Genomic DNA, 24,088 nt, shown 5'->3' with positions numbered 1-24,088 from the left:
TATAGGCTTCCCTGGTGACTCAGTGGTAAAGGATCTGCCTGCAATGCAGGAGACTCAAGTTAGATTCCTGGGTTGGGAAGACCTCCTGGAGAAGGAAATGACAACACACTCCAATATTCTTGCCTAGGAAATCCCATGGACAGAGGAGCCTGGTGGGCTACAGTCCATGGGGTCGCAAAGAGTCGGACACGACTGAGTGACTGAGCACATAAGCATGCGCAGAACTTTACTGCAGTCAGCTTTGACCTGTTATAAATGTTTTTGATTCAGTAGTAAAAGAGAGATGGTCCAGGAAGACTGAGATTTGGGATTTGGGTGGGGGGGAAGGGGAGGGGGATTGAGTTGACTATCACTGGATTAGACTGGATTTCACTTTCTTCCATGGGTTTGGAGGAATCCCTGGCTTGAACAATGCAATTTAGCAACTGATCACGAGCACAGGGAATATAGCCCAATGATGACCAACTGTTAAAAAGCTTTACATAAAGTAGATAAATTCCTAAGTTGCTCTAAAATTTTTGTAAACCTAGCAGGCATATTCCCTAGAAGTTTCCAATGAACAAAAAGTATCCAGAAAAAAAATAAATCTGGAGTAATTTCTTGCTCCTATGAATGCTAGATACAGTGAAGAAGTATTTCAATTGTTGTTTAGAACTATGCATGGTCTTTGCTTTGAAATTTTAGAGTGTGTTTCCTTTGAACTTTGGTTTAATTTTCTACAAATTTGTTTCTACAAATTTTCTACAAAGTTCTGACAAATTTGTTAATTTGCAGATATTTGTGCATGTGTGTGACAGTACTTAATTTTTTGGGGGTTATGTACTTTAAAAATATTTTTTATTGGAGTATAGTTGCTTTACAATATTGTGTTATTTTCTGCTATAAGTCAGAAACAGAAAAACAAATGTCATATATTAATGCATATATGTAGAATCTAGAAAAATGGTACAGATGAACCTATTTGCAATGCACATTATTTTTAACAAACTAGTTAAATAATTAAAATAAATCTTTGCTAATAGTAACATCTTTCAGTATTGGACAATTTCAGGATTCCTTTTACTCTCAGTATTAATTATTGTCATTACTGAAGTTCTGATACTAGGAAAATTGGCTGGGAACTTTGACAAAATAAATCATCCCAAGGCAATGAAAAATGCAATCCACTGCAGTATTCTTGCCTGGAGAATGCCATGGACAAAGGAGCCTGGTGGGCTACAGTCTAGGGGGTCACAAAGAGTCTGATGCTACTAACACTCACACAGCACAATGCAATGAAAAAATAAAAGATAAGGTTTGCCAGGTAAAATACAAGACTCCCAATTACATTTGAATTTCAGATAGATAACATGTAGTTTTTAAGGATGCCCCAAATATTGCAGGAAGCACACATATACTAAAACATTTCCATTGTTCATGTAAAATTCAATTTTAGCTGTGCATTCTATATTTCTACTTGCTGAATCTGGCAACCCTCCAGTGTTCCTTCCCATCGTGTGGCCACGGACTTGCACAGAGGGCCCCAGATCCCTGCCAGAGAGAAAGGCAGGAGGCTGTCACTTGAACCGGAGTGACAGTGACATGAGAGTCAGACCCAAGAAAGGGTGCTGAGGGCCACACCCTCTTTTGCAGTATATCCGGGTCTCCTACGACACCAAGCCAGACTCGCTGCTTCATCTCATGGTGAGAGACTGGCAGCTGGAGCTCCCCAAGCTCTTAATATCCGTGCATGGGGGCCTTCAGAACTTTGAGATGCAGCCCAAGCTGAAGCAGGTCTTCGGGAAAGGCCTGATCAAGGCTGCCATGACCACTGGGGCCTGGATCTTCACCGGAGGCGTCAGCACGGGTAAGTGTCGACCCTCTCCCTGGCTGTGAATGTGCAGACCCCGAGATCACTGTGGTTCCCTAGAAGCTTTGGGGTAATTAAGATCAAGAAACAAAACATGCTGCATCCTGAGATTGAGACAGGCTGGGTCCTGAGACCCTTCGCTGCAGTGCTGGCACCTGGACTCACCTCTCCTTTAGATACAAAATCAAAGGAACTAAAGAGAGAGTCTCATAAAGTTACTTTTATGGGACTAAAAAATATCTATGTGTATGCACAGTTGGGATGAATTCTGGATCCAAAAGATACAAAGAGACCGAAAATAAAAACAAAAACAGCTGCCACTTCGGAAGAGCATGGAGCAAGAGCAGTGGATCAGGAGCGAAAATAGAGTATTGTGCATGCCTCCTGCACACAGCACCACCTAATAGGTGGGCAAAACACCTAAGTCACCCCTCCAGCCTCACCCCTGGACACACTCCTGATCCTCACTCCATGTAAGGAACCAGCTCACCCCACCTTGGGAAGCAAGCAAGGGCACCTGTTGTTTGTTCTCACTATCCCCCCTGCTGCAGCAGGGACCCCAATAAAGTCTTGCCAGAATCTTGTCTGGCTTCTGCTGCTGCTGCTGCTGCTGAGTCACTTCAGTCGTGTCCGACTCTGTGCGACCCATAGACGGCAGCCCACCAGGCTCCCCTGTCCCTGGGATTCTCCAGGCAAGAACACTGGAGTGGGTTGCCATTTCCTTCTCCAATGCATGAGAGTGAAATGTGAAAGTGAAGTCGCTCAGTCGTGTCCCACTCTTAGCAACCCCATGGACTGCGGCCTACCAGGCTCCTCTGTCCATAGGATTTTCCAGGCAAGAGTACTGGAGTGGGCTGCCATTGTCTGGCCTCTAGTCAATCTCTATTGATGGGGGAAGGCCAAGAACCCGGGTTGGTAACAATAATATTTACGGCAGAAATGAAACTTTTATGTGGTATCTTGGTATTTATTTTGGTATGATCATGATAATGGTCAACATCTCTGGCACCTACTATGTGCCATTCTTTGACATGAGCACTGGACAATACCTCATTTTCACTGAGGCTTCTGACAATCCTTTTCCCATCACTGAGGCCCAGAGAGGTTGAGAAACACACCTGGCCATCTGACTCAGCTTTAGCTGAATGCAGACAAAGGGAGACCCTTACTTCATCCATCCTTAGGTCTTGGAAACTTGTGAAGAAAGTTCCTGTACAGTTGCTTTGGTTTTTATTTTCCCTTTCCTAGGAGCTAATGCAGGATGACTAATTTTTATGCGCTCAGACTTTCAGTGATTCAACCCTGTTCTGCAAGAAGTGGAGCATCTCAGAGCAGGGAGCCCTAAAGTTCCTGAAAAGTGATTTGATGGGAGGTAAAGGGCAATGGCACCCCACTCCAGTACTCTTGCCTGGAAAATCCCACGGACAGCGGAGCCTGGTGGGCTGCAGTCCATGGGGTCGCTAAGAGTCAGACACGACTGAGTGACTTCACTTTCACTTTTCACTTTCACGCATTGGAGAAGGAAATGGCAACCCACTCCAGTGTTCTTGCCTGGAGAATCCCAGGGATGGGCGAGCCTGGTGGGCTGCCGTTTATGGGGCCACACAGAGTTGGATACGACTGAAGCGACTTAGCAGCAGCAGCAGCAGCATGGGGCCTGCAAATATGACTTACGGCTGCTCACAGGTGTCATCAGCCATGTGGGGGATGCCTTGAAGGACCACTCCTCCAAGTCCAGAGGCCGGGTCTGTGCTATAGGAATCGCTCCCTGGGGCATTGTGGAGAACAAAGAAGACCTGGTTGGAAGGGATGTAAGTATTTTCCCAGAGATGTGCAATTTTAAAAAATCGAAGCCTTTATTTTGATGTCATCGTAGATTTCACCTGCAGTTGTAGGAAATAATAAAGAGAGGTCTCATGTAGCCTTTTCCCTTTCCCCAGCAGTAACATCTTGCAAAATGATGATACAAGACTTCAAGCAGGATTCTGATCCCCTCAGTGCCTCAGCAGTAAAGAACCCACCTGCCAGTGCAGGAGATGAAGGTTCTGTCCCTGGGTCAGGAAGATCCCCTGAAGAAGGGCATGATCTAAAATGTTGGGATGTCGGGACTTCCCTGTTGCTTCAGTGGTTAACACTCCATGCTTCCATTGCAGGGGGTGTGGGTTCAATCTCCGGTCAGGAAACTAATCCCACATCCCATGAGGTGCGGCCAAAATATGAACAAAAATTTTTAATTGCAGAATTAAGATACTGGGTCGTCATGACTAAAGTATTTTTTCTAATTTAATATAAAAATTGCAAAAAAAAAAAAACCCCACGAACTTTCAATAGAGAGGCTAGGGAAGGCAGAGCAGGTTGAAGTGTACGATTAGATGAAGCCGTAGCTCCACATCTGAGTGCTTTTGCTTCTCCTGTTAGTCTTACTGTCAAAGTTCTGCACCTCTGACCTGTGCTGTGCATTTAATCAGGTGACACGGGTGTACCAGACCATGTCCAATCCCCTGAGTAAGCTCTCCGTGCTCAACAACTCTCACACGCACTTCATCCTGGCCGACAATGGCACCCTGGGCAAGTACGGGGCCGAGGTGATGCTGAGACGGCAGCTAGAGAAGCACATTTCTTTGCAGAAGATCAACACGAGTAAGTTGTTCTGTGGGCTCAGGGCTGTCCTGCAAACCGGGCTGGAGAAGAGACTGTCTGCAGGCATTTACAGTCTTCCCCTGACTCCTCTTCGACCATAGCAAGACCCTTTTCCTTGGCCACCAACCAAATCCCATTCCTTGAACTGCACTAGGATGCTTTGCCCCAAGTTCACAAGGAGTGTGGACCTGATAAACAGCCCCGCAGCCGTTGTCACAGTGATGGCATTCCCCACTATGTTGTCAGTGGTTCTCATTTCTTGTAATGAGTTACTGTAGTTACTTTAATTTTGGGGGGAGTATATTTGATTTACAATGCTAAGTTAATTTCTTCTGTACAGCAAATTGACTGTTCAAACTCCAGTGATTCTTAATGTCAAACAATGATCAAATGATCTTAAAGGGTATTTTGTTGTAACCATTATTGGTAAGATTGCAAAAGACAGTCTAGACCTTAGAAATGGTCATTGTAAATCATAATTAAAGGGTCTGTAGGGCTGCAGTGTGGTTGGAATGAGACAGCGTGCTATGAAAAGTTGTGGATTTCCAAGGAGCAGCTGCCTGGCTGATGGCTGTCACATTTTTGCTGTTCTGGCCACGTGCATGTTCACACCGCCCAACCTCCCCTGGCTGTGTGACCTGTGGGCTTCCCTTTGTCATCCTTTGCCCAGGGTTCTGAGTGGGGCAGGGACGGCAAAGAGGTGCTCAGTCGTCACCTCCCACAGCATGGAACTTCAGTAGTCCAGCCTGAACCATGAAGAACCAGCTCTCCTCTGTTCTAGAAAAGAAGGTGATTGGGTCCCTGGAGTCCTGAAGATCTCGAATTTCAAGCCTTGCAGAGGCTGGAAATCTGAAGGGCAAGTCCACATAGTTTTAGTCCATTTCTTCAGCATCTCTTGGTTGATCCATTTCTCCAGCATCTCTTGGTTGGTCCATTTCTCCAGCATCTCTTGGCTGGAGAGCCTGCCTGGTACATACCAGATCCTCAACACATAGCTTCTGAAATGAATATAACTGAGGTTACTCTGGTAGAATACTGCAAAGCTGTTTACAATGGGACTTCCATGTCAGTCCAGCAGTTAGGACTCCGTGCTTCCACTGCAGGAGACATGGGTTCTAGCCCTGGTCAGGGAACTAGGATCCTGTATGTCTTGAGGTGCAGGCAAAAAAAAAAAAAAAAGTTCAAAATATTTAAGAGTTACTGACTATAGAAATGCATTGTGGAAGCAAACCAGAAACACTCAATTCCCCTGCTTGAAGTTCTTAGACCTTTTCCCAACTGTGCTGGCAGTTCCTATCCAAAGTCCTTCAGAACCGTGAGACCAAGGACATATCTTCTATTCACTAACTTATTCACCAAGATCAGATAACTCCCATCACAACAAACAGACACTGGGGAAACATGCTCAGAACATAGTCTGTCCTGGCCAGTTTGAGGGTAAAATTGTGAAGTAGGAAAATGGGTCTCTGCTGCTCCTTCAGAGAAGGCAATGGCAACCCACTCCAGTACTCTTGCCTGGAAAATCCCATGGATGGAGGAACCTGGTAGGCTGCAGTCCATGGGGTTGCTACGAGTCGGATACGACTGAGCAACTTCACTTTCATGCACTGGAGAAGGAAATGGCAATGCACTCCAGGGTTCTTGCCTGGAGAATCCCAGGGACAGAGGAGCCTAGTGGGCTGCCGTCTGTGGGGTCACACAGAGTCAGACATGACTGAAGCGACTTAGCAGCAGCAGCAGCAGCAGCTGCTCCTTCACTCCCACTATCTCCCCTCCCACCCAGAATCCTGGGTTCTTGAGGCCCTCCTGTTACCACCTGCTTCCCAGAGCCCACCTTCTGGTTCTGCCACCAGAGTCGGCTTGTCCTACCATGTTCAGAAGAGTCCTGTCATCTCATAGAGGCAGAGGGAGGACTCTGGGGGAAGTAATTATTTTTTTAATTAATTTTTTATGAGAGTGAAGTTGCTTTACAAGGTTGTGTTAGTTTCTTCTGTACAGCACAGTGAATCAGCTATATGTATACAGGTATCCCCTCTTTTTTTGGATTTCCTTCCCATTCAGATCACCACAGAGCACTAAGTAGTAGAGTCCCCTGTGCTATACAATAGGTTCTTGTTAGTTACCTATTTTATACCTAGTTGTATATATATGTCAACCCCAATCTGCCAATTCATCCTACTCCCCCGCCTCTTGGTTTTTCTCTAATCTGTGTCTCTATTTCTGCTTTGCAAATAAGATCATCTGTACCAATTTTCTAGATTCCACATATATATGATGTTTGTGAAAACACAATTTTAATCAGTATATTTTTATTGAAATATAGCTGATTCACAATGTTGTGTTAATTTCTGCTGTACAACAAAGTGTGTGTGTGTATACATATATATATATATATACATACACACACACATATATATGATTCTTTATGGGAACAAGTTATTAACTGGGGAGCTAATGATGGTCCATGGCTTTGCCCTCCTAGATAACTCACTGCCTATTCCAGGCACTGGAGGCTAATCAACAGCTACTATACCTATTATAACAACACTGCACATCATGACACCACTTGAGGTTGACAGAACACCTTGATTTGACAGCCTCACAGTTTCTTATACTTTACATCCATTGCTCCTTCAGGAGATAGAGGAGGCCCTGGGGTGATTCACCTCTTACTGCAGTTCAGGGTGGCCTGGTGACCAGTCCCAGGTCATAAGGCTAATTCACGTGAGGCTGGTATTATAGAACAGAGCTCTCCTAGCACTGGTCCAGACACCGTCTGCAGTGTCATTCTTGAAGGGACACCCATTCAGAGTGGGAACATCACCCAGGACAGGGCAGTAGGGAAGTATTCTTTTAGCAAGAAGAATCTTCCATGTTTCTTGCATCTCACCTTGAAGCATCTTGTAAGCTATGTGGGTGATACATACAGTTGAACCACATACATGTTGTCAGGTTCGTCATTTTAAGGCTCTGTTTTTTCCAATAAGGCTATGATGTGGGCTTTGAATAAAAGAACATGAGCAGTCATCACATCCTGAGGGCCTTCAACTCTCTCAGTGAAAACTAACCCTCTGTAAGCGCATGTCCAGGCCTAAGGGTTTCCTTCTTCCCCATGTTTCAGGAGTCAGAGCAAGGGGTCAAATAGGGCCTTGACAGTGGTCTGAACTTGGATGTGGTATGTGTTTCAGGGCTGGGGCAGGGCGTGCCCCTCGTGGGCCTTGTGGTGGAAGGGGGCCCGAACGTGGTTTCCATCGTCCTGGAATATCTCCGAGAAGAGCCCCCGGTCCCCGTGGTGGTCTGCGATGGCAGTGGCCGGGCCTCAGACGTCCTGTCCTTTGCTCACAAGTACTCGGAGGAAGGAGGGTAGGAGCTCTGACATGTTAGGAAGGGGAGTGGGGTTTGAACTGCCTCTTGTGAGGGCCAGAAGGAATCGTGGTATGTCTAGCCGGCCCAAAAACATAAGAGAAGGTAGTTTTTCTAGCTCTCCTGTCCCACTTCCCAGGGTCAGTAAGGGTGCTCTCAGAAGCAATGTTTCTTATGGATTCTTTCTTGGGTGGGGGGAGGGTATGCGTTCTCTCCCAACTTCATTTTCCCTTCTAAGGTTTTCTACCTAATAGCCTGAAATTTGGGGCTTCCCAGCTGGCTCAGTGGTAAAGAATCTGCCTGCCAATGCAGGAGACTCAGGTTCAATTCCTGGGTCAGGAAGATCCCCTGGAGTAGGAAAAGGCAACCCACTCTGGTATTCTTGCTTGGGAAATCCCATGGACAGAGGAACCTGGTGGGCTAGAGTCCATGGGGTCACAAAGAGTCAGACACAACTTAGCGACTAAGCACTCACACAGCCTGAAATTTAGGACAAGTGTAAATGCAGCTGTTGACTGTGGTCCCTTTTGGTCTCCTATCCTGGTATCCTGGAATATCCTCCAATGGTTAATTTTCAAACCAAAGATACCAGACAGTATCACATTCAGCAGTCCTCAACCTTTTTAGCACCTGAGACCAGTTTTGTGGAAGACAGTTTTCCACAGACAGGGGACAGAGGGATGGTTTTGGGATAATTCAAGCACATCATGTTGATTGTTCCCTTTATTATTTATTACATCAGCTCCACCTCAGGTCATTAGGCATTATTAGATCTTGGAAGCTGGGGACCCCTGACTCATACAGATTTATTCATGTGGATTTCACCTGTGTTTTCTTCTTTTTCCCATCCCCTTCAAACAGGATAATCAATGACTCCCTCAGGGATCAACTTATAGTCACCATCCAAAAAACGTTTAATTACAACAAGACACAATCACATCAGCTGTTTGCAATGATCATGGAGTGCATGAAGAAGAAAGAACTGGTAAGTGTCTTGAGTGGATTCTCTAGGCAGCTCCACAGAGAGAATTGTTTCCTTTCTGATGCTGCCTATGTGTGCAGGATGAAGTTGTTCCTATTTCCATTCAGGCTTTTCCAAGAGGCAGTTTACAGATCCTGACCCAGCTGGCAATTCTGTCCATGTGAGGGAAGCAGGCAAAGCACAGGCAGGTTCTCCTCAGAGTAGGGATACAGATGCATCAGATCTTGTGTGTGTCAGGGCACCTCAGGCCACATCCCACCAGTTCTGAGGCTGACGTCATCAATGAGATTTAAAGTGTTGGCGTCACAGGGACTTTCCTTGTGATCTCTATGCTTAAGACTTTATACTTCCACTGCAGGGGGCTTGGTTGGATTCGATCCCTAGTCAGGGAATTAAGATCCCACATGTTGTGTAGTGCAGCCAAAAAGCAAAAAAAAAAAAATAAAAAATAAATAAATAAATAAAGCACTGAGGAGTGACACACACCATGCTTGAGGGTGTGCTTAGAAAATTCTACAAAATACCCTCATTATTTTCTACCCTTTGCCTCCTTCAAGGGGAAAGTGAAAGTGTTAGTCACTCAGCTGTGTCTGACTCTTTGTGACCCCATGACTGTAGCCCTCCAGGCTCCTGAGTCTGTGGGATTCTCCAGGCAAGAATACTGCAATAGGTTGCCGTTCCCTTCTCCAGGAGATCTTCCCATCCCAGGGATAGAACCTGGGTCTCCCACTTTGCAGGCAGATTCTTTACAGTCTGAGCCACCAGGGAAGATTTTTACCTCCTTAATTATTCTTATAAAGAAGAGGCACTCTTGTTAGACAGGCACTCTTCAAAATTCTAAATCTACAAACTTCCTACAAATGTATCAAATCTGAGTAGAGATGATTTTGTCACTTTCAGTAGCCATTTAGATATCAGCAGGCATGTCCTGCATGGGCTCCCTCAGCTCCAGGTGGGGTGAAGAATAAAATAAAGTCCAAGTGAGGATTCCAAATGCTGTCCCTTCTGGAAATCAGAAGGCCCTGATGGAAAATCCCCTTGCTCTAGGGATGGTTGTATTAGCATTGGCCTCTGAGGTCCCTTTTTTAAACAACACTCTAATTCTCCCTCTCAATTTCCACTTTGCTTTACTCAGTCTTTTCATGATTAATCTATTTTCAGGTCACTGTGTTTAGGATGGGTTCTGAGGGTCAGCAAGACATCGAGATGGCGATTTTAACTGCCCTGCTGAAAGGTGAGCTCTTAGAAATGGCCCCTCCTGTCCTTTCTGTGCTGGCCTCCCCAGGCCCCACTCTTGGCCAGGAAACCCTCCCCCTGCAACCTCCTTCCGCCAGGAAATGTGTCTGCTGGGGATGGAACCCTGAGCTGGCCAGGCTGCCTAGAGTTATTGTAGTCTAAAGCCATGGTAACATGATGAGGCTCCAAGTGGGTTCTCTGGAGGGGACTTTTCTGGGAGGAGGGAGCAATGGACCACTGGTTCTTGATGGCTAAGAACCAGTTTCCACTGGTAGCTAGCTCATGACAGGTTTCAGCTCAGAGAGGGTAAGCATGAAATGATTTTTCATTTGTGATCCCTGCGTCTCACAGCGCTCCATCAATTTTCGCAGACTCTCCTAATGATAGGCTGCCACCTGGCTGCTTGAGGGGTCACCTCCCTCCTCCACTGCGAAGTGGAGGGTGCTGGAGGAGTGAGGGCAGGGGTCCCCACTGGGTCAGCCTCCTGGTGGTACTGAGCTGGTCTCCCTGCAGTAGAGGCTGGTACTCTGGACTGTGCTCCCCTTTGATCTGGAGGAGCAGAGCCCCTTGACCTGGCCTGGCAGGTGTCTGGGTGGCCCCAGGGCTCCTGCCCTCTTGCAGAATAGGAAACTGGGGTCCTTGGCTTCCTCCTCTGTTCCTCCTGGGAACAGAAACCTCTTTCCTGACATGGAAAGAGGTTGCCTCCATCCTCCTCCCAGCCAGCTCTTTGAAAATACTGAGTCACTCAGGGACCAGAGAAAAGGGTGAGATGCTGAGCCAGCCTATGGAAGCCCCTGCCCCCCACCCAGGCCCTTCCCCCACAGCCCTCCACAGTCCAGGCGTGAGGTGAGAACTGCCCTGTCTCTTGCCTTCCAGGAACAAATGCATCGGCTCCGGACCAGCTGAGCTTGGCGCTGGCTTGGAACCGTGTGGACATAGCTCGGAGTCAGATCTTTGTCTTTGGGCCCCGCTGGCCGGTGAAACTAAGTGTTTTCAATCTATACTGTTTGTCATGACCTTGTACAGAGGGTGTATTAGTACAAGCTCCCTTGTGCTGTGGATCTCAGAAAATCTTCTGGGGTTTCTGATGACCCAATGTCTGGTCGCTTCCCTGGTGGTTCAGATGGTACTGAATCTGCCTGCGATGCACAAGATGTGTTTTGATCCCTGGATCAGGAAGATCCCCTGGAGGAGGGCACAGCAACCCACTCCAGTATTCTTGCCTGGAGAATCCCATGAACAGAGGAGCCTGGCAGGTTACAGTCCATGGTGTTGCAGAGTCGGACACAACTGAGCGACTAACACCAACAATGTCTAGTTGTTAGGATTATTAGGAGATGTTGCTGTGTCATTTCAAAGAACCAGCAAGAAATAAGAGCTCCTGGCACTAACTTCAGATTCAAACCAGTGCTCTTGAATAAAGAGCACTAAATATTTTATCATTGCTGGTGAACATGGGTTTTTACCCTTTTAAGAAGAAGAAAGAAGATTGCTCTTTAAAATGAAATACAATGATTGCATTGAAAGCATTGATTTTTAAACTATGTTCCATGAAACCCCAGAGGGCTAGGGGACTGTGTGTGTGACCTTTGTGTGTAGACTTTGGGGTGTGGTATGTGTGGATGTGGTTTTGTGTATTGTATATGTGTATCTATGTGCAGTATGTGTGTAGGGTGTGAAATGTATGTGTGGATGTGTGGTGTGTGGTTTACCGTGCATACGGTGTATGTCTGTGGGATCTGTGTATGTGTGTGGTTGTACCTGGGTGTGGTGTGGGGGTGTGTGTGTGCAGATATGAACAAGCATGATGAACAGCTCTCAGCAACCTCCTGCTCCTTCAATCAAAGCAGCTTCTTTACAACTTGTGGTTACCAAGTGGGAGAGGAGTAGGGGAAGGATGGACTGGGAGTTTGGGATTAGCAGATGCAAACTGTTATATCTAGGATGGATAAACAGCAAGGTCCTACTGTACAGCACAGGGAATTCTATTCAATCTCCTGGGATAAATCATAATGGAAAAGAATTTTTAAAATGTAATATATGTGTATATTTATAACTGAATCACTTTGCTGTATAGCAGAATCCCAGGGACGGAGGAGCCTGGCGGGCTGCCATCTATGGGGTCACACAGAGCCGGACACAACCGAATCGACTTAGCAGCAGCAGCAGAAATTAGCAGAACATTGTAAATCAACTATACTTATATTTTTTAAAATTATTTTTTTTGAAAAAAGCAGCTTCTTTGATAGGTTTTGTGTATTGGGACTTGGGGAAATTTTTTGTTTGCAAAATTAGGGCTCTGCTGCTTCAAAAGGGGGTTTGGAATATCTAGAGGATTCATGTCGAACTTTAAAAACCTTATTTCTCAAAACAGGTCTGGCACGTACATTTCATTTTCACAGTTATCTTTTATCCAATTAGTGTGAAGAATTTAAGCAATCAGTGTGTGCATGTGTGCTCAGTGGCTTCAGTCATGTCCAACTTTCTGCAACCCCATGGACTGTAGCCCATCAGGCTCCTCTGTCCATGGAATTTTTTAGGCCAGAATACTGGGGTGGGTTGCCATTTCTTCCTCCAGGGAATTTTCCTGCCCCAGCAATTGAACCCATATCTCCTGCATTGGCAGGCAGGTTCTTTACTGCTGAGCCACCAGGGAAGATTTAATGCATATTACAAGACATTGAATATAGTTCCCTGTGCTATATATTAGGTCCTTGTTTATATTTTGTTTTTAAATGAGATAAATTGACATATGACATATTAGTTTTAGGTGTACAATATAATGATTCAATATGTGTATATTATAAAATCACTACAATCTAATTACCATCTGTCACCACACACAGTTACAATTTTTTTCTTGTGATGAGAACTCTTAAGATCTACTGTCTTAGCAACTTTCAAATATACAACACAGAATTATCAACTGTAGTCACCATGTTGTACATGACATCCCATGGCATTTATTTTATAACTGGGAGTTTGTACCTTTCGATAATCTTTATTCATTTCGCCCTCCTCCATCCTCCATACTAGGTCTTTATGTTAATTCTAAAAATGGAAAAACCAGCAGATTTTACTGTGATTCTGTACAGATTGTTCACAGCTGAGCCTAACATTACAGCTGAACTCAAAGAGAAAGAAAGGTAGCCCTGGGTGAGTCACCAGGGCCCTACAAAGGAAAACACAACAAGCATGAAGGTTCTTACAGTCCATCCATTGTTTAAATTATGCGAAATTTAAATTAAATTTGGACCTTGCCTTATTTGAATAGATAGATGTTTGCTTTCCCTTGCATTTCTTTTTTAAAGAATTATTTTATTTATTTATGGCTTGTTGAGTGTGTTGGGTCTTCACTGCTGCACGTGGACTTTGTCTAGTTGCAGCGTGTGGGGGCTACTCTCTAGCTGTGGTGCACAGGCTTCTCATTACAGTGCTTTCTCTTGTTGTGGAGGACGGGCTGTGAGCACAGGCTCAGTAGTTGGGGCACATGGGGTTAGTTGCTCTGCGGCATGTGGGATCTTCCTGGACGAGGGAACAAACCTGTATCTCCTACATTGGCAGGCAGATTCTTTATCACAGAGCCACCTGGGAAGCCCCTCCCTTGCATTTCTAACTGATTCTCTCTTTTCTTCTTAGCATATTCCTTTCATCATCAAGACTATCTATTCTTTTATTACTGTTCATTGAGTGAATTCCCTTTTTTGTAGTATCTTTCAAAGGCCCTTGTTTCTCTGGAAACATGTGCCTGTCAGTTACACCCAGGAGACCTCAGCCCAGGCTTCTCTCCACACAAGCATCTGTGGTTTCACCTGTCATCTCTGGCCCCTCACAATTGTTTTCTCTCGTTTCCATCACTTTCCACAGACACTTCTTTTTGGTGCCTTTGAATTTACCTCTCAGCACCCTTTCCTTTGACAAAAACACACATCAACTGAAACAGCCACTTAAAGTACATGAATGTACTTCAAGCATTTAAGTAATAGAGGGTCACGAGATCAGGGTCTTTGCCACCAGACAACCTGGCCTGTGACAGCTAAGTGTGTGTGTGTGCGTGTGTGCTCACAAGTATGTGTGCCTGTGTTGCCTGTGTGCATGTCTGAGTCTGTGTGCTCATGCTTGCACCTGTATGTGCCTGTGTATCTGTGCATGCATGTGTGCACTCCTGTGTACCTGGACGTGTGTGTGTGTGTGTGCACACATGTGCATGCAGAGGGGAGGCACTGGTCCTGGGACAAGGGGAAGCTTTAATCCCTTTCCCAACCCTGCCTGCTTGAACTGCAGCCCCTGGGAAGCCTGGCACCCCCAACGGATAGCAAGGCCACGGAGAAGGAGAAGAAGCCGCCCGCTGCGACCACCAAGGGGGGACGAGGAAAAGGAAAAGGCAAGAAGAAAGGGAAGGTGAAGGAGGAGGTAGAGGAAGAAACTGACCCCCGGAAGCTTGAGCTGCTGAACTGGGTAGGTGGGATGGCTCTGGTCCCTTTCTTGGGCTCACAGGTCCTTGGAGCCAGTCATCCTCCTCGAGGGGAAGGTCCAGTTCTCACTGCCTCCTCAGCTGCCCTGTGAACTTGCCCCTACCCAGCACTCCCTAGGTACTCATGCCCCTCTCCTGGGCTCATGCAGGTGAATGCTCTTGAGCAGGCCATGCTGGACGCACTGGTCTTAGACCGTGTGGACTTTGTGAAGCTCCTGATTGAAAATGGAGTCAACATGCAACACTTTCTCACCATCCCGAGGCTGGAAGAGCTTTATAACACAGTGAGTGATTGTGAAGGAGGGAGAGTGGAGGGGAGCTGGCCCCATCAGAACACGGCTTTAGTGGAAGAGAGAGGGAAATGGCAACCCACTTGGCTATTCTTGCCTGAAGAATCCCAGGGACAGAGGAGCCTGGTGGGCTACAGTCCTAGGGGTTGCAAAGAGTCGGACATGATGGAGTGTCTAAGCATGAATCATTTAAGGGCCGGTGTTCTCGCCTGACCAGTGGGCTCGGCGAGGGTCCCATTCTCACCCACCTCTGCCAGGCTACCCAGCCCCCCACCCCATCTGTACCATTAACTCAGGGATGGTGCATGAGGACAAGTTTCTACAAAGGAAGAGTCCAGTTCCTGGAGTCATTAGCAGAGTGAAAAGTTCCCAGGGTAAGCAGTCATTTGTTTCTGGGGACTACCACTTTTTATGAGGCTTTGATAAAAATGGAAAACTGAGTTTGCACAACAAGGAGCGCCTGACATGAGAATCACAGTGTTTGGATGAAATCCTCTTGGCTTGTATTCTTACCATATGAATTTTGAGATGTACATTCTCTCTCCTGTTCTAAAATTTTAAGACGTAGAAGTGGTCCTGAGAGGTTACTTGCTAAATTTTGGTGAACTTTTAAGACGATATGGTGCCCTGTGAGATTCTCTTTAAAATAATTTGATAAACAGTATTCAACATATTTTTGAACGTGCGGGATACTTCTTACCCACGACCAGTCCTGTGTTGTAAAGACACAGGCTGATAGTGGATGACATCCCAGCTTTCACAAATTCATTAATTCTATAGAGTCGGATTTTGCTCTAAGAGTTGAAGAGAAAAACATATTTAATATGGCTGAATGCTTCTCTTTCAGAGACTGGGTCCACCCAATACACTTCATTTGCTGGTGAGGGATGTAAAAAAGGTCAGTATTCTCTTTTTGTCTTTGCTTTTGTTTATATATATATATGTATATATATATTTTGAATGAGCTATTTCAAACGTTACTTGTTTTATTTATTTAATTTTTGGCTGCATGCCAGGCAGCACGTGGGGTCTAATTCCCTGATGGGGGATTGAACCTGTGCCCCCTGCATTGGGAGTTTGGTGTCATAACCCTTGGACCACCAGGCAAGTCTCAGTCTGCTGTTCTCTAGTCCTTTACCTGTTGACTTCTTTCAATAAGACATTTTCTAAAGCAATTTTAAAATTTCTAAATGTGGTGTCATTTTATTGGAGGCATAAGAAATCATGAATTCCTCTCTCCATAAAAAGAATTTACTTTTTTCAAATGTCATCTTCTTCAAGTGTGGTGTTCATCCCACACACAATCGGCTTGCGCTAAATGACTGTTTGGTGGTAGGTTGGCCCCAGCCAGGGGTGGAGGTGGGGGAGGATAGCAAGTTCCTCTCTGCTGCCCAGGGCCCCCATGCTCTACAGGTTTCAGATTTGCCCTCACTCCTTCCCTGTGCCTCTTTCCAGAAGTCCTAGCAGGACAGGCCTCATGTCATTCTGCGTGTCCCACGCAACAGTTCTTGGCCCTGTTTCCTCATTAGACAGTGATAGACACCTCCACTTCACGGCCCCATCGTCCTTTCCAGCACTAAACCCCTTACAGTCTTGTAGGATCCCATCTACTCCCTGTTCTCTCGTGGAGTTTCTGGGGTCCTGTTGTCCGCCACAGGCTGGAGGATCAGACCAGGTTAACATAGAATGATTCATGAGGCCAGAACGCAATGCCTGGCATGAGGAGTGCAGGATGGGTGTTCATGTTCTGAGCAGGAGGGAACAACTCAAACGGGAGAAAAGGGCCCTCAGTCAGAGTCCCAGAAAGACTGGTCAGACTTCAAACAGGTATCTGATTCTACTGATGTGAGAATGTGGCTTTTACTACAAATGTTACCAACCTGGCTTCTTGAACTTCCCCAATCAATAGAGATTGACTAGAGGCCAGACAAGGAATTCAGGTGAGGCTTTATTGGGGTTCTTGCTGCAGCAATGGGGAGTGAGAACAAACAACAGTTTCCCTTGCTTGCTCCCTGAGGAAGGGCAAGCTGGTTCCTTAAGCAGTGGAGTGAGAGTAGGTGTGTGTCCAGGGTTGGGCTGGAAGTGTGACTTAGGTGGTTTGCTCACCTCTTCAGTTCAGTTCAGTTCAGTAGCTCAGTCGTGTCCGACTCTTTGCCACCCCATGAAATGCAGCACGCCAGGCCTCCCTGTCCATCACCATCTCCCGGAGTTCACTCAAACTCACATCCATCGAGTCGGTGATGCCATCCAGCCATTTCATCCTCTGTCGTCCCCTTTTCTTCCTGCCCCCAATCCCTCCCAGCATCAGAGTCTTTTCCAATGAGTCAACTCTTCGCATGAGGTGGCCAAAGTACTGGAGTTTCAGCTTTAGCATCATTCCTTCCAAAGAACACTCAGGGCTGATCTCCTTTAGAATGGACTGGTTGGATCTCCTTGCAGTCCAAGGGATTCTCAAGAGTCTTATCCAACACCACAGTTCAAAAGCATCAATTCTTGGGCGCTCAGCTTTCTTTACAGTCCAACTCTTACATCCATACATGACCACTGGAAAAACCATGGTGCTATATGAAGAGGGCAGTATCCTGATTTTGCCCCAGGCTTCTCAAAAGAGGCAGTTGCAATTTTTGGTCTCTTTGTATCTTTTGGGTCCAGAATTTGCCCCAACTGCACATGCATGCGATTATTTTTAGTCCCATACAGTTTCTTTGTATTTTGTTGTTCAAGGAGAGGTGTGTCCAGGTGCAAGGATTGCAGCGAAGGGTCCCTGGTCCCAGCGTGTCTCACAAATGCTCATTGGATCAGAGCAGAATCACTGGGTCTGGGAACCAAGAGGGACCAGGGACTGCCATGCCCTTGTTTCCCACTTTCCCAGATTTCTTAATTTTGGAAGTGCTGAGAGTCAAAAGCCACTGCTACTCAAGTGTAGACCCAACCACCTGGGTCTCACCTAAGTGGTTTCAATCATTCTCCTCCCGCCCTCCCCAGACACCGGATGCCCCCACTTGAAAGCCTCCCACATCTCATGAAGTTAAGGCTCCAATCTAAGACACTTGCATCCACTGGGCCCATTAGATGCCCACCATACGGTCCACCACACGCTCATGTGTTCTGTCTTGGGGCCGGGCATGGTCATATCTGCAGTGCTTTCTGCCCTCAGCTGCAGCAGCCCCTGCTCTGCCTCAGTGTCACCCTCCCCAGGAAGCCCTTTCTCACCTGCCCACACAGGCAGAGTGGGGGTCTGAACATGCTGCTGTGTTGAGATTTGGTGGCTTGGCCATTAACCCCCTCCCCTGCCACAAACAACAAGCTCACAGAGGCAGAGCTGTATCTTGTCCCCTCATGTGAAATCCCTGACTTGATCAAGTATCACTATGAGGGCTGAACAAACTTGCAAAGGCTGAGTGAAGGATGAGGTCCCTGTGCAAAAGGAGGACATTCAAAAAGTGTAGTCTCCGTGAGTGGAGAAGGAAATGGCAACCACTCCAGTATTCTTGCCTGGAGAATCCTATGGACAGAGAAGCCTGGTGGGCTGCAGTCCATGGAGTCGCAAAGAGTCAAACATGACTAGTGACTAAATAACAACAACAGAGTCTCCATGGGATGGATCCCAGGTTTCCGCCATCATTTCAGCTGCAGGAAGTTAACTAAGCCAGAAATAGCACATAGCATAGCATCCTTATAATGGATGGGTCAGCTCTGCCTCCTGGATCAGCCAGCTGCCCAGGGGCATGAGTGACTGGCTTACAGGTGCATGGATGCCCTCAGTCCCTCTCCCTTCTGCCCACACCCTGCCTTCATCTTAACACAGCCTCATCCATTCTGCAGCAGAACTCTGCCCCTTCACCAACTCCCAGCCACCTCAGGGAGATTGTGTTCTTACTGAAACCTTCAGAGTCCCTCAGAAAATCCTGGGGCACCATGTGGAGGTTTCTCCAGGAAGGCCCCAGTCCCAGGAGTGTCCCGTCCTCCCCCTACCTTTCACAGAGTCCTCCTGCCCATCATATGCTCACGCCCACCTTCTGTAGAAAATCTGGACACCAGCCCCTGAAGACACCTTCTCCCCTACAAGCAGCTGTCAAAGCACCTTCTCAACAGGGCAAATCTACTCACATCAAGGAAGGCTTATACCAGCTACACCATCTGTCCTCAATGGTTTTTTCCCTTAATCAATTTTTTGTTGAAGTATAGTTGATTTACAATGTTGTGTTATTTTCTGCTGTACAGCAAAATGATGCAGTTATACATACATATATATTCTTTATATATATATATGTATATATATTCTTTGTTTTTATTTTTTGGCCTCACTCTGTTGCATGTGGGACCTCAGTTTCCAGATCAGGGACTAAACTGGCGCCTCCTGCGGTGGAAGGCAGAGTCTCAACCTCTGGACCACTGGGAAGGTCCCTCTTTCCTTTATGTTTAAATGCACATTACTGGTCATTCTGTCCAAGCCCACAGACAAGCCCAGGCCTCTCCCCTATAGCCCTGTGGGTTTCTAACTAATCTCATGGGGAAGTTTAACCCATTTTCTGGAACATGGTTCACCCTCTTATCTCCCTCCATCCTGTGGTAACAGATAGAAGATTGTTTAATGCCCCATTGCTTCCGTTAACACCCACATCACCAACAGGGATGGTCACGACGCCAATGTGTGTGATGCAGTCCAGGCTGCAGGTACCTTCTCGCAGGGCCTGAGACATGGCTCCTTTCCTTACAGGGTAACCTTCCTCCTGACTACCACATCAGCCTCATAGACATTGGGCTCGTACTGGAGTACCTCATGGGTGGTGCCTACCGCTGCAACTACACACGCAAGAGCTTCCGGACCCTCTACAACAACCTGTTTGGACCCAAGAGGGTAGAGCTCAGTGGACACACAGTCTTCTGTGGTTCCCGGGGTCACACATGGTTCTTTGCTCACCTCCACAGTAACTCAGCCTGTTCAAACCCAAGCTCATCACTCCATCCCCCCACACATCTTCCAATCCTCCTGCAGTGCCTCTCGGTGTGAAGCATCATTTCTTCCCTCCACACATCGGGCCCACAGCCCAGCACTTGAGCCTTCCCCATCCTTTGTCCACAACTGTCTTCCTCCTGGGATCCTTTGTCTCTGCTTTCTTCCATGCATCCTACCACTGGAACCACCCTGATCCTCCAAAATGAGGAACCTGATGGGGCATTCCTTGCTCACAAACTCCCAAGGCTCCCCAGTGCCTGAGGAATCACTGTCAAGCTCATGATCGAAGCGTCTAAGGCTCTCCCTCATTATCCACACCCTGTTGTGGGTGACCATGTACCACTTGCAGAACAAACTCTACTAATGTGTCAGCCACGTCTCCCCACTTCAAAACCCCATGTGTATCTCATGCCCGGCTCATGTGTGAGACCTCCCATGAAGACCTCCTCTCGCCCCACTCAGAGCCCCATAGCTCTGTGTCTGCGTTTCTGTGGGTGAACTTCTCTGGTTCTCCCTGGGGTGGGGGGTCCCATGTCTGCATGTCTCTCTCCTCACCTGACCTGGACTGACAGAAGCAGAGGAAAGGAAAATAGATTTTAATAGATAAAAGAGTACTTTATATCATTAACTGTGAAGGACAAATGCTTTCCTTAGGTTTGTCCTTCATTATTAATTATACAAAGTACTTTTAAAATTTTATTTTTAATTGGAGGATAATTACTTTATAATATTGTGTTGTACAGTATTAATTGCTTTACAATATTACAATACAATGTTTCTGCCATATATCAACACTAATCCACCAAAGGTATATGTATATGTTCCTTTCCTCTTGAACCTCCCTACCCAAAGTACTTCTTAATCTATTATCAATCTACTAGCGATATCAATAATGTACAACTCACAGTATTGTAACTTCAGTTATCTGATTCCACTGAATTTTTTTCCCTCCCTTTTCATTATGCAGCCAAAAGCTCTCAAACTTCTGGGAATGGAAGTAAGTAGGACTTGTTCCAGTGGTTTCATGGTATCATGGAGCCTCTTCATTTTGTATTTAACATAAAATTGATTGAATTTGTTTTCCATGAATAAATCCACTTCACCACACACCAAGATTTACTTGGATGATTTAGTCAGATTATATTCAAAGGTCATAGACATTTTTTTAAAAGATAAAGCCACCCAACTGACTTTTATTAAAATCAAGAATAAATCAGGCTCACCCATTATTGTTGGCATCATTATTCCCTCTGGTTTTTAAAAGTGTTCTGGAAATTTTACGACATGAAAACATAAATAAAGGAAGAATATATAAAAGGAGGAGGAAATTATTATTGGCAGAAAAATATTTTGTATCTAGAAAGTCCAGGAAAATCAACAAAGTTTCCTCATAATGGGACAAAAATATCCAGAAATAACCTAACAAGGGAACTTAAGAACAAATCACTAGACATTAAAATACATAAATGAGTAGAAGAAGCACCATAACACAATATTAAGACTGAGTATTGTAAAGATTCTTCTCAAATAAACTCATGAGTTAAGTAGCATTCCAATTTCTGTATGGATTCAGGGTAGAAGGTTTTGATTCTTGTTCACAGTTGACACTGACCTTCAGCATAACTAGAAGGGTTATGAAAGTCAGTGTTGCATAATCCCTTAGTCTCTCAGATTGGTTGTATCACATAGGGTTTATCTGCTGAGTGAAGCCTTGGTGGAACTCTCCCATATAATAGCCTGTCCAGTCTTGCTGTGAGAGGCCCATTTTTCACCACCTTAGTAATAACTTTAATAGTAGGAGTTCATCGAGGCTTTCTATTTTCTGGAGTCAGCTTTGGTCAGTTATATTTTCATAGAAAACAATTTACTTCGTCTAGACTTTCAGGTTCACTGGTGTAAATCTTTGTTGTTGTTTAGTCTCTCAGTTGGGTCCTACTCTTTGTGATCCCATGGACTGTAGCCCGCCAGGCTCCTCTGTCCATGAGATTTCCTGGACAAGAATACTGGAGTGGGTTGCCATTTTCTTCTCCAGGGTGTCTTCCTGACCCAGGGATTGAAACCATGTCTCCTGCATTGGCAGGGGAATTCTTTACTACTGAGTCACCTGGGAAGCCCCATAAACCTTTACAGAATATTTTAATTTTTTCAATCTACTCAGTATCTTTAGTTGTGTGCCATTTCTTGTTCCAGTTTTTTTTTTTTATATCTTCTCCCTTTCTTCTTAACCATACCTGTCTTTGGATTTCATTGGTATTTTTGCTTAATTCAGCAACTTTCTTTTTTTCTGTTTTATATTTTATTAATATATTTTAATTTGCATTCATTCCTTCCATACACTTTGTATGGGGTTATTGTGTTATTTTTATTGACTCAATTTGAAAGTGTTTGCCCATTTTCAATCTTCCTTGTATTTCAATAAATTCATGAAGAGTATACGTTTTTCTCTGAGCATTGTTTTTCATGGTATCCTACAGGTTTTGGTAAGTAGAACTTTTACTGATATTCATTTCTAAACAGTTTATAATTTCCTCCTTAATCCAAGAGTTATTTATAAGCATATTTTAAGTTGCCTAGATACAGACTTTTGTTATTGTGGTTATCTTAGTCTCATTGATTTCTAGTATTACTCTTTGGGTGTAGACTATATGATTTCCAATATCTAGAACTTGTTGAGACTGAAAATCTCAAAAGAATTGGGGAATAATGCCAGGTGGAATTTTGTTAATGATTCATATGTGTGGAAACAAATGTATTTTCTCAGTTTGTTGGGCACAATTATGTACTTCTCTGCAGGAGACCTGGGCGTGATCCCTGGGTTGGGAAAATCCCCTGGAGAAGGGAAAGACTACCCACTCCAGAATTCTGGCCTGGAGAATTCCCTGGACTGTATAGTCCATGGGGTCACAAAGAGTCAGACAGGACTGAATGACTTTCGCTTTCAGCATGCTGTCAGATCAAATTTAGTAATTTTATTATTCAATTTGCTTCTATATGTACTAATATTTTCAAGTTAATTTCTCACTGAGCTGTGTTTAGAGGCTCTTACTGTGATTTGTGATTGTGGATGGATTCATTTCTTCTTAACTTCCAGTTCATATCTTTTGTTATTTTATTGGGTTGCTTCTCTTTTATTTGTTGCTTTGTGTCTGTTCATGCACTTTAGGGAAATGAACCCTTTGTTGGTTATTTTCTGTCTATAGCAATATTAAAATTATTTTATGAGAAGTTGCATACAATTCATATTTTAATAACATACTATGGAAAGGTAGGATTAACGGGGTTTCTGTTCAGGACCTCCCTGGCAGACTCCAGTGGTTAGGACTGCGCTTCCACTGCAGGGGGCATAGGTTTGATCCCTGGTCAGGGAACTAAGGTCCTGAATGTTTTGTAGTGTAGCAAAAAAAAAAAAAAGGTTTCTGTTTTACAATATTTCATTAGTCCTTAGTGGATTTTTATTTGACTTGATATAATCTTGAAAATAAAGCTACGTTTCTTTTTTAATTTCAATATTCCCTAAATGACTGAAACTGCAGTTTTACTGGGACAAATTAGAACAAAAACATTTAAATTCAAGGCAAGATATGATAGTTTCAATAAAAATATCAGAACACCTCATAATGAAGTTATAAAACTTGGTTTAGTCATGAACTACTTGCCACAAGAATTGAAGACTCAGGCTCCACCCCCTTTTCCACCCCATGCCCAGCCTCATGTGAATGTGGGCAAATTATTCAGACTTTAAGCCACAACTTCCTCATCTGACTGACTAGAAGACATTAACAACCCCTCAGGATCTGTGAGAATAAAAGAAGGTCACTGATGAGAAAGCTATTTGCAAAAAAGCAGAGATCCATTTCTGTTATCCTATTGGGTACTGGGTCCTCAGCCTGGAATAGTCTGTTCAGTTCAGTTTAGTCACTCAGTCGTGTCCAACTCTTCGCGATCCCATGGACTGCAGCACACCAGACTTCCCTGTCCGTCACCAACTCCTGGAGGTTACTCAAACTCATGTCCATCAAGTCGGTGATGCCATCCAACCATTTCATCCTCTGTCATTTTCTTCTCCTCCTGCCCTCAATCTTTTCCAGCATCAGGGTCTTTTCAAATGAGTCAGGTGGCCAAAGTTCTGGAGTTTCAGCTTCAGCATCAGTCTTTCCAATGAATATTCAGGACTGATTTCCTTTAAGATTGACTGGTTGGATCTCCTTGCAGACCAAGGGACTCCCAAGAGTCTTCTCCAACACCACAGTTCAAAAGCATCAATTCTTCCACACTCAGCTTTCTTTATAGTTCA

The 24,088-nt window shown here is 45.1% G+C and overlaps 1 protein-coding gene across 1 annotated transcript in view; it reads left to right on the top strand.

The window, feature by feature from the left end:
* Nucleotides 1–24,088, top strand: part of TRPM1 (transient receptor potential cation channel, subfamily M, member 1) — a 116,811-nt gene that overhangs the window by 58,409 nt on the left and 34,314 nt on the right. The window contains exons 6-17 of the mRNA XM_010843394.1: nt 1,633–1,846; nt 3,536–3,660; nt 4,318–4,489; nt 7,678–7,852; nt 8,714–8,837; nt 9,996–10,068; nt 10,947–11,047; nt 14,355–14,528; nt 14,694–14,828; nt 15,682–15,732; nt 19,555–19,695; nt 20,762–20,791. Coding sequence (XP_010841696.1) covers nt 1,633–1,846; nt 3,536–3,660; nt 4,318–4,489; nt 7,678–7,852; nt 8,714–8,837; nt 9,996–10,068; nt 10,947–11,047; nt 14,355–14,528; nt 14,694–14,828; nt 15,682–15,732; nt 19,555–19,695; nt 20,762–20,791 — 1,515 coding nt within the window. The remainder of the gene's footprint in view (nt 1–1,632; nt 1,847–3,535; nt 3,661–4,317; nt 4,490–7,677; nt 7,853–8,713; nt 8,838–9,995; nt 10,069–10,946; nt 11,048–14,354; nt 14,529–14,693; nt 14,829–15,681; nt 15,733–19,554; nt 19,696–20,761; nt 20,792–24,088) is intronic.

The sequence above is a fragment of the Bison bison genome, unplaced genomic scaffold, assembly GCF_000754665.1.
Source record: "Bison bison bison isolate TAMUID 2011002044 unplaced genomic scaffold, Bison_UMD1.0 scf7180017864181, whole genome shotgun sequence".
Classification (NCBI taxonomy): Eukaryota; Metazoa; Chordata; class Mammalia; order Artiodactyla; family Bovidae; genus Bison; species Bison bison.
This window is presented reverse-complemented; position numbering and strand designations above follow the sequence as displayed.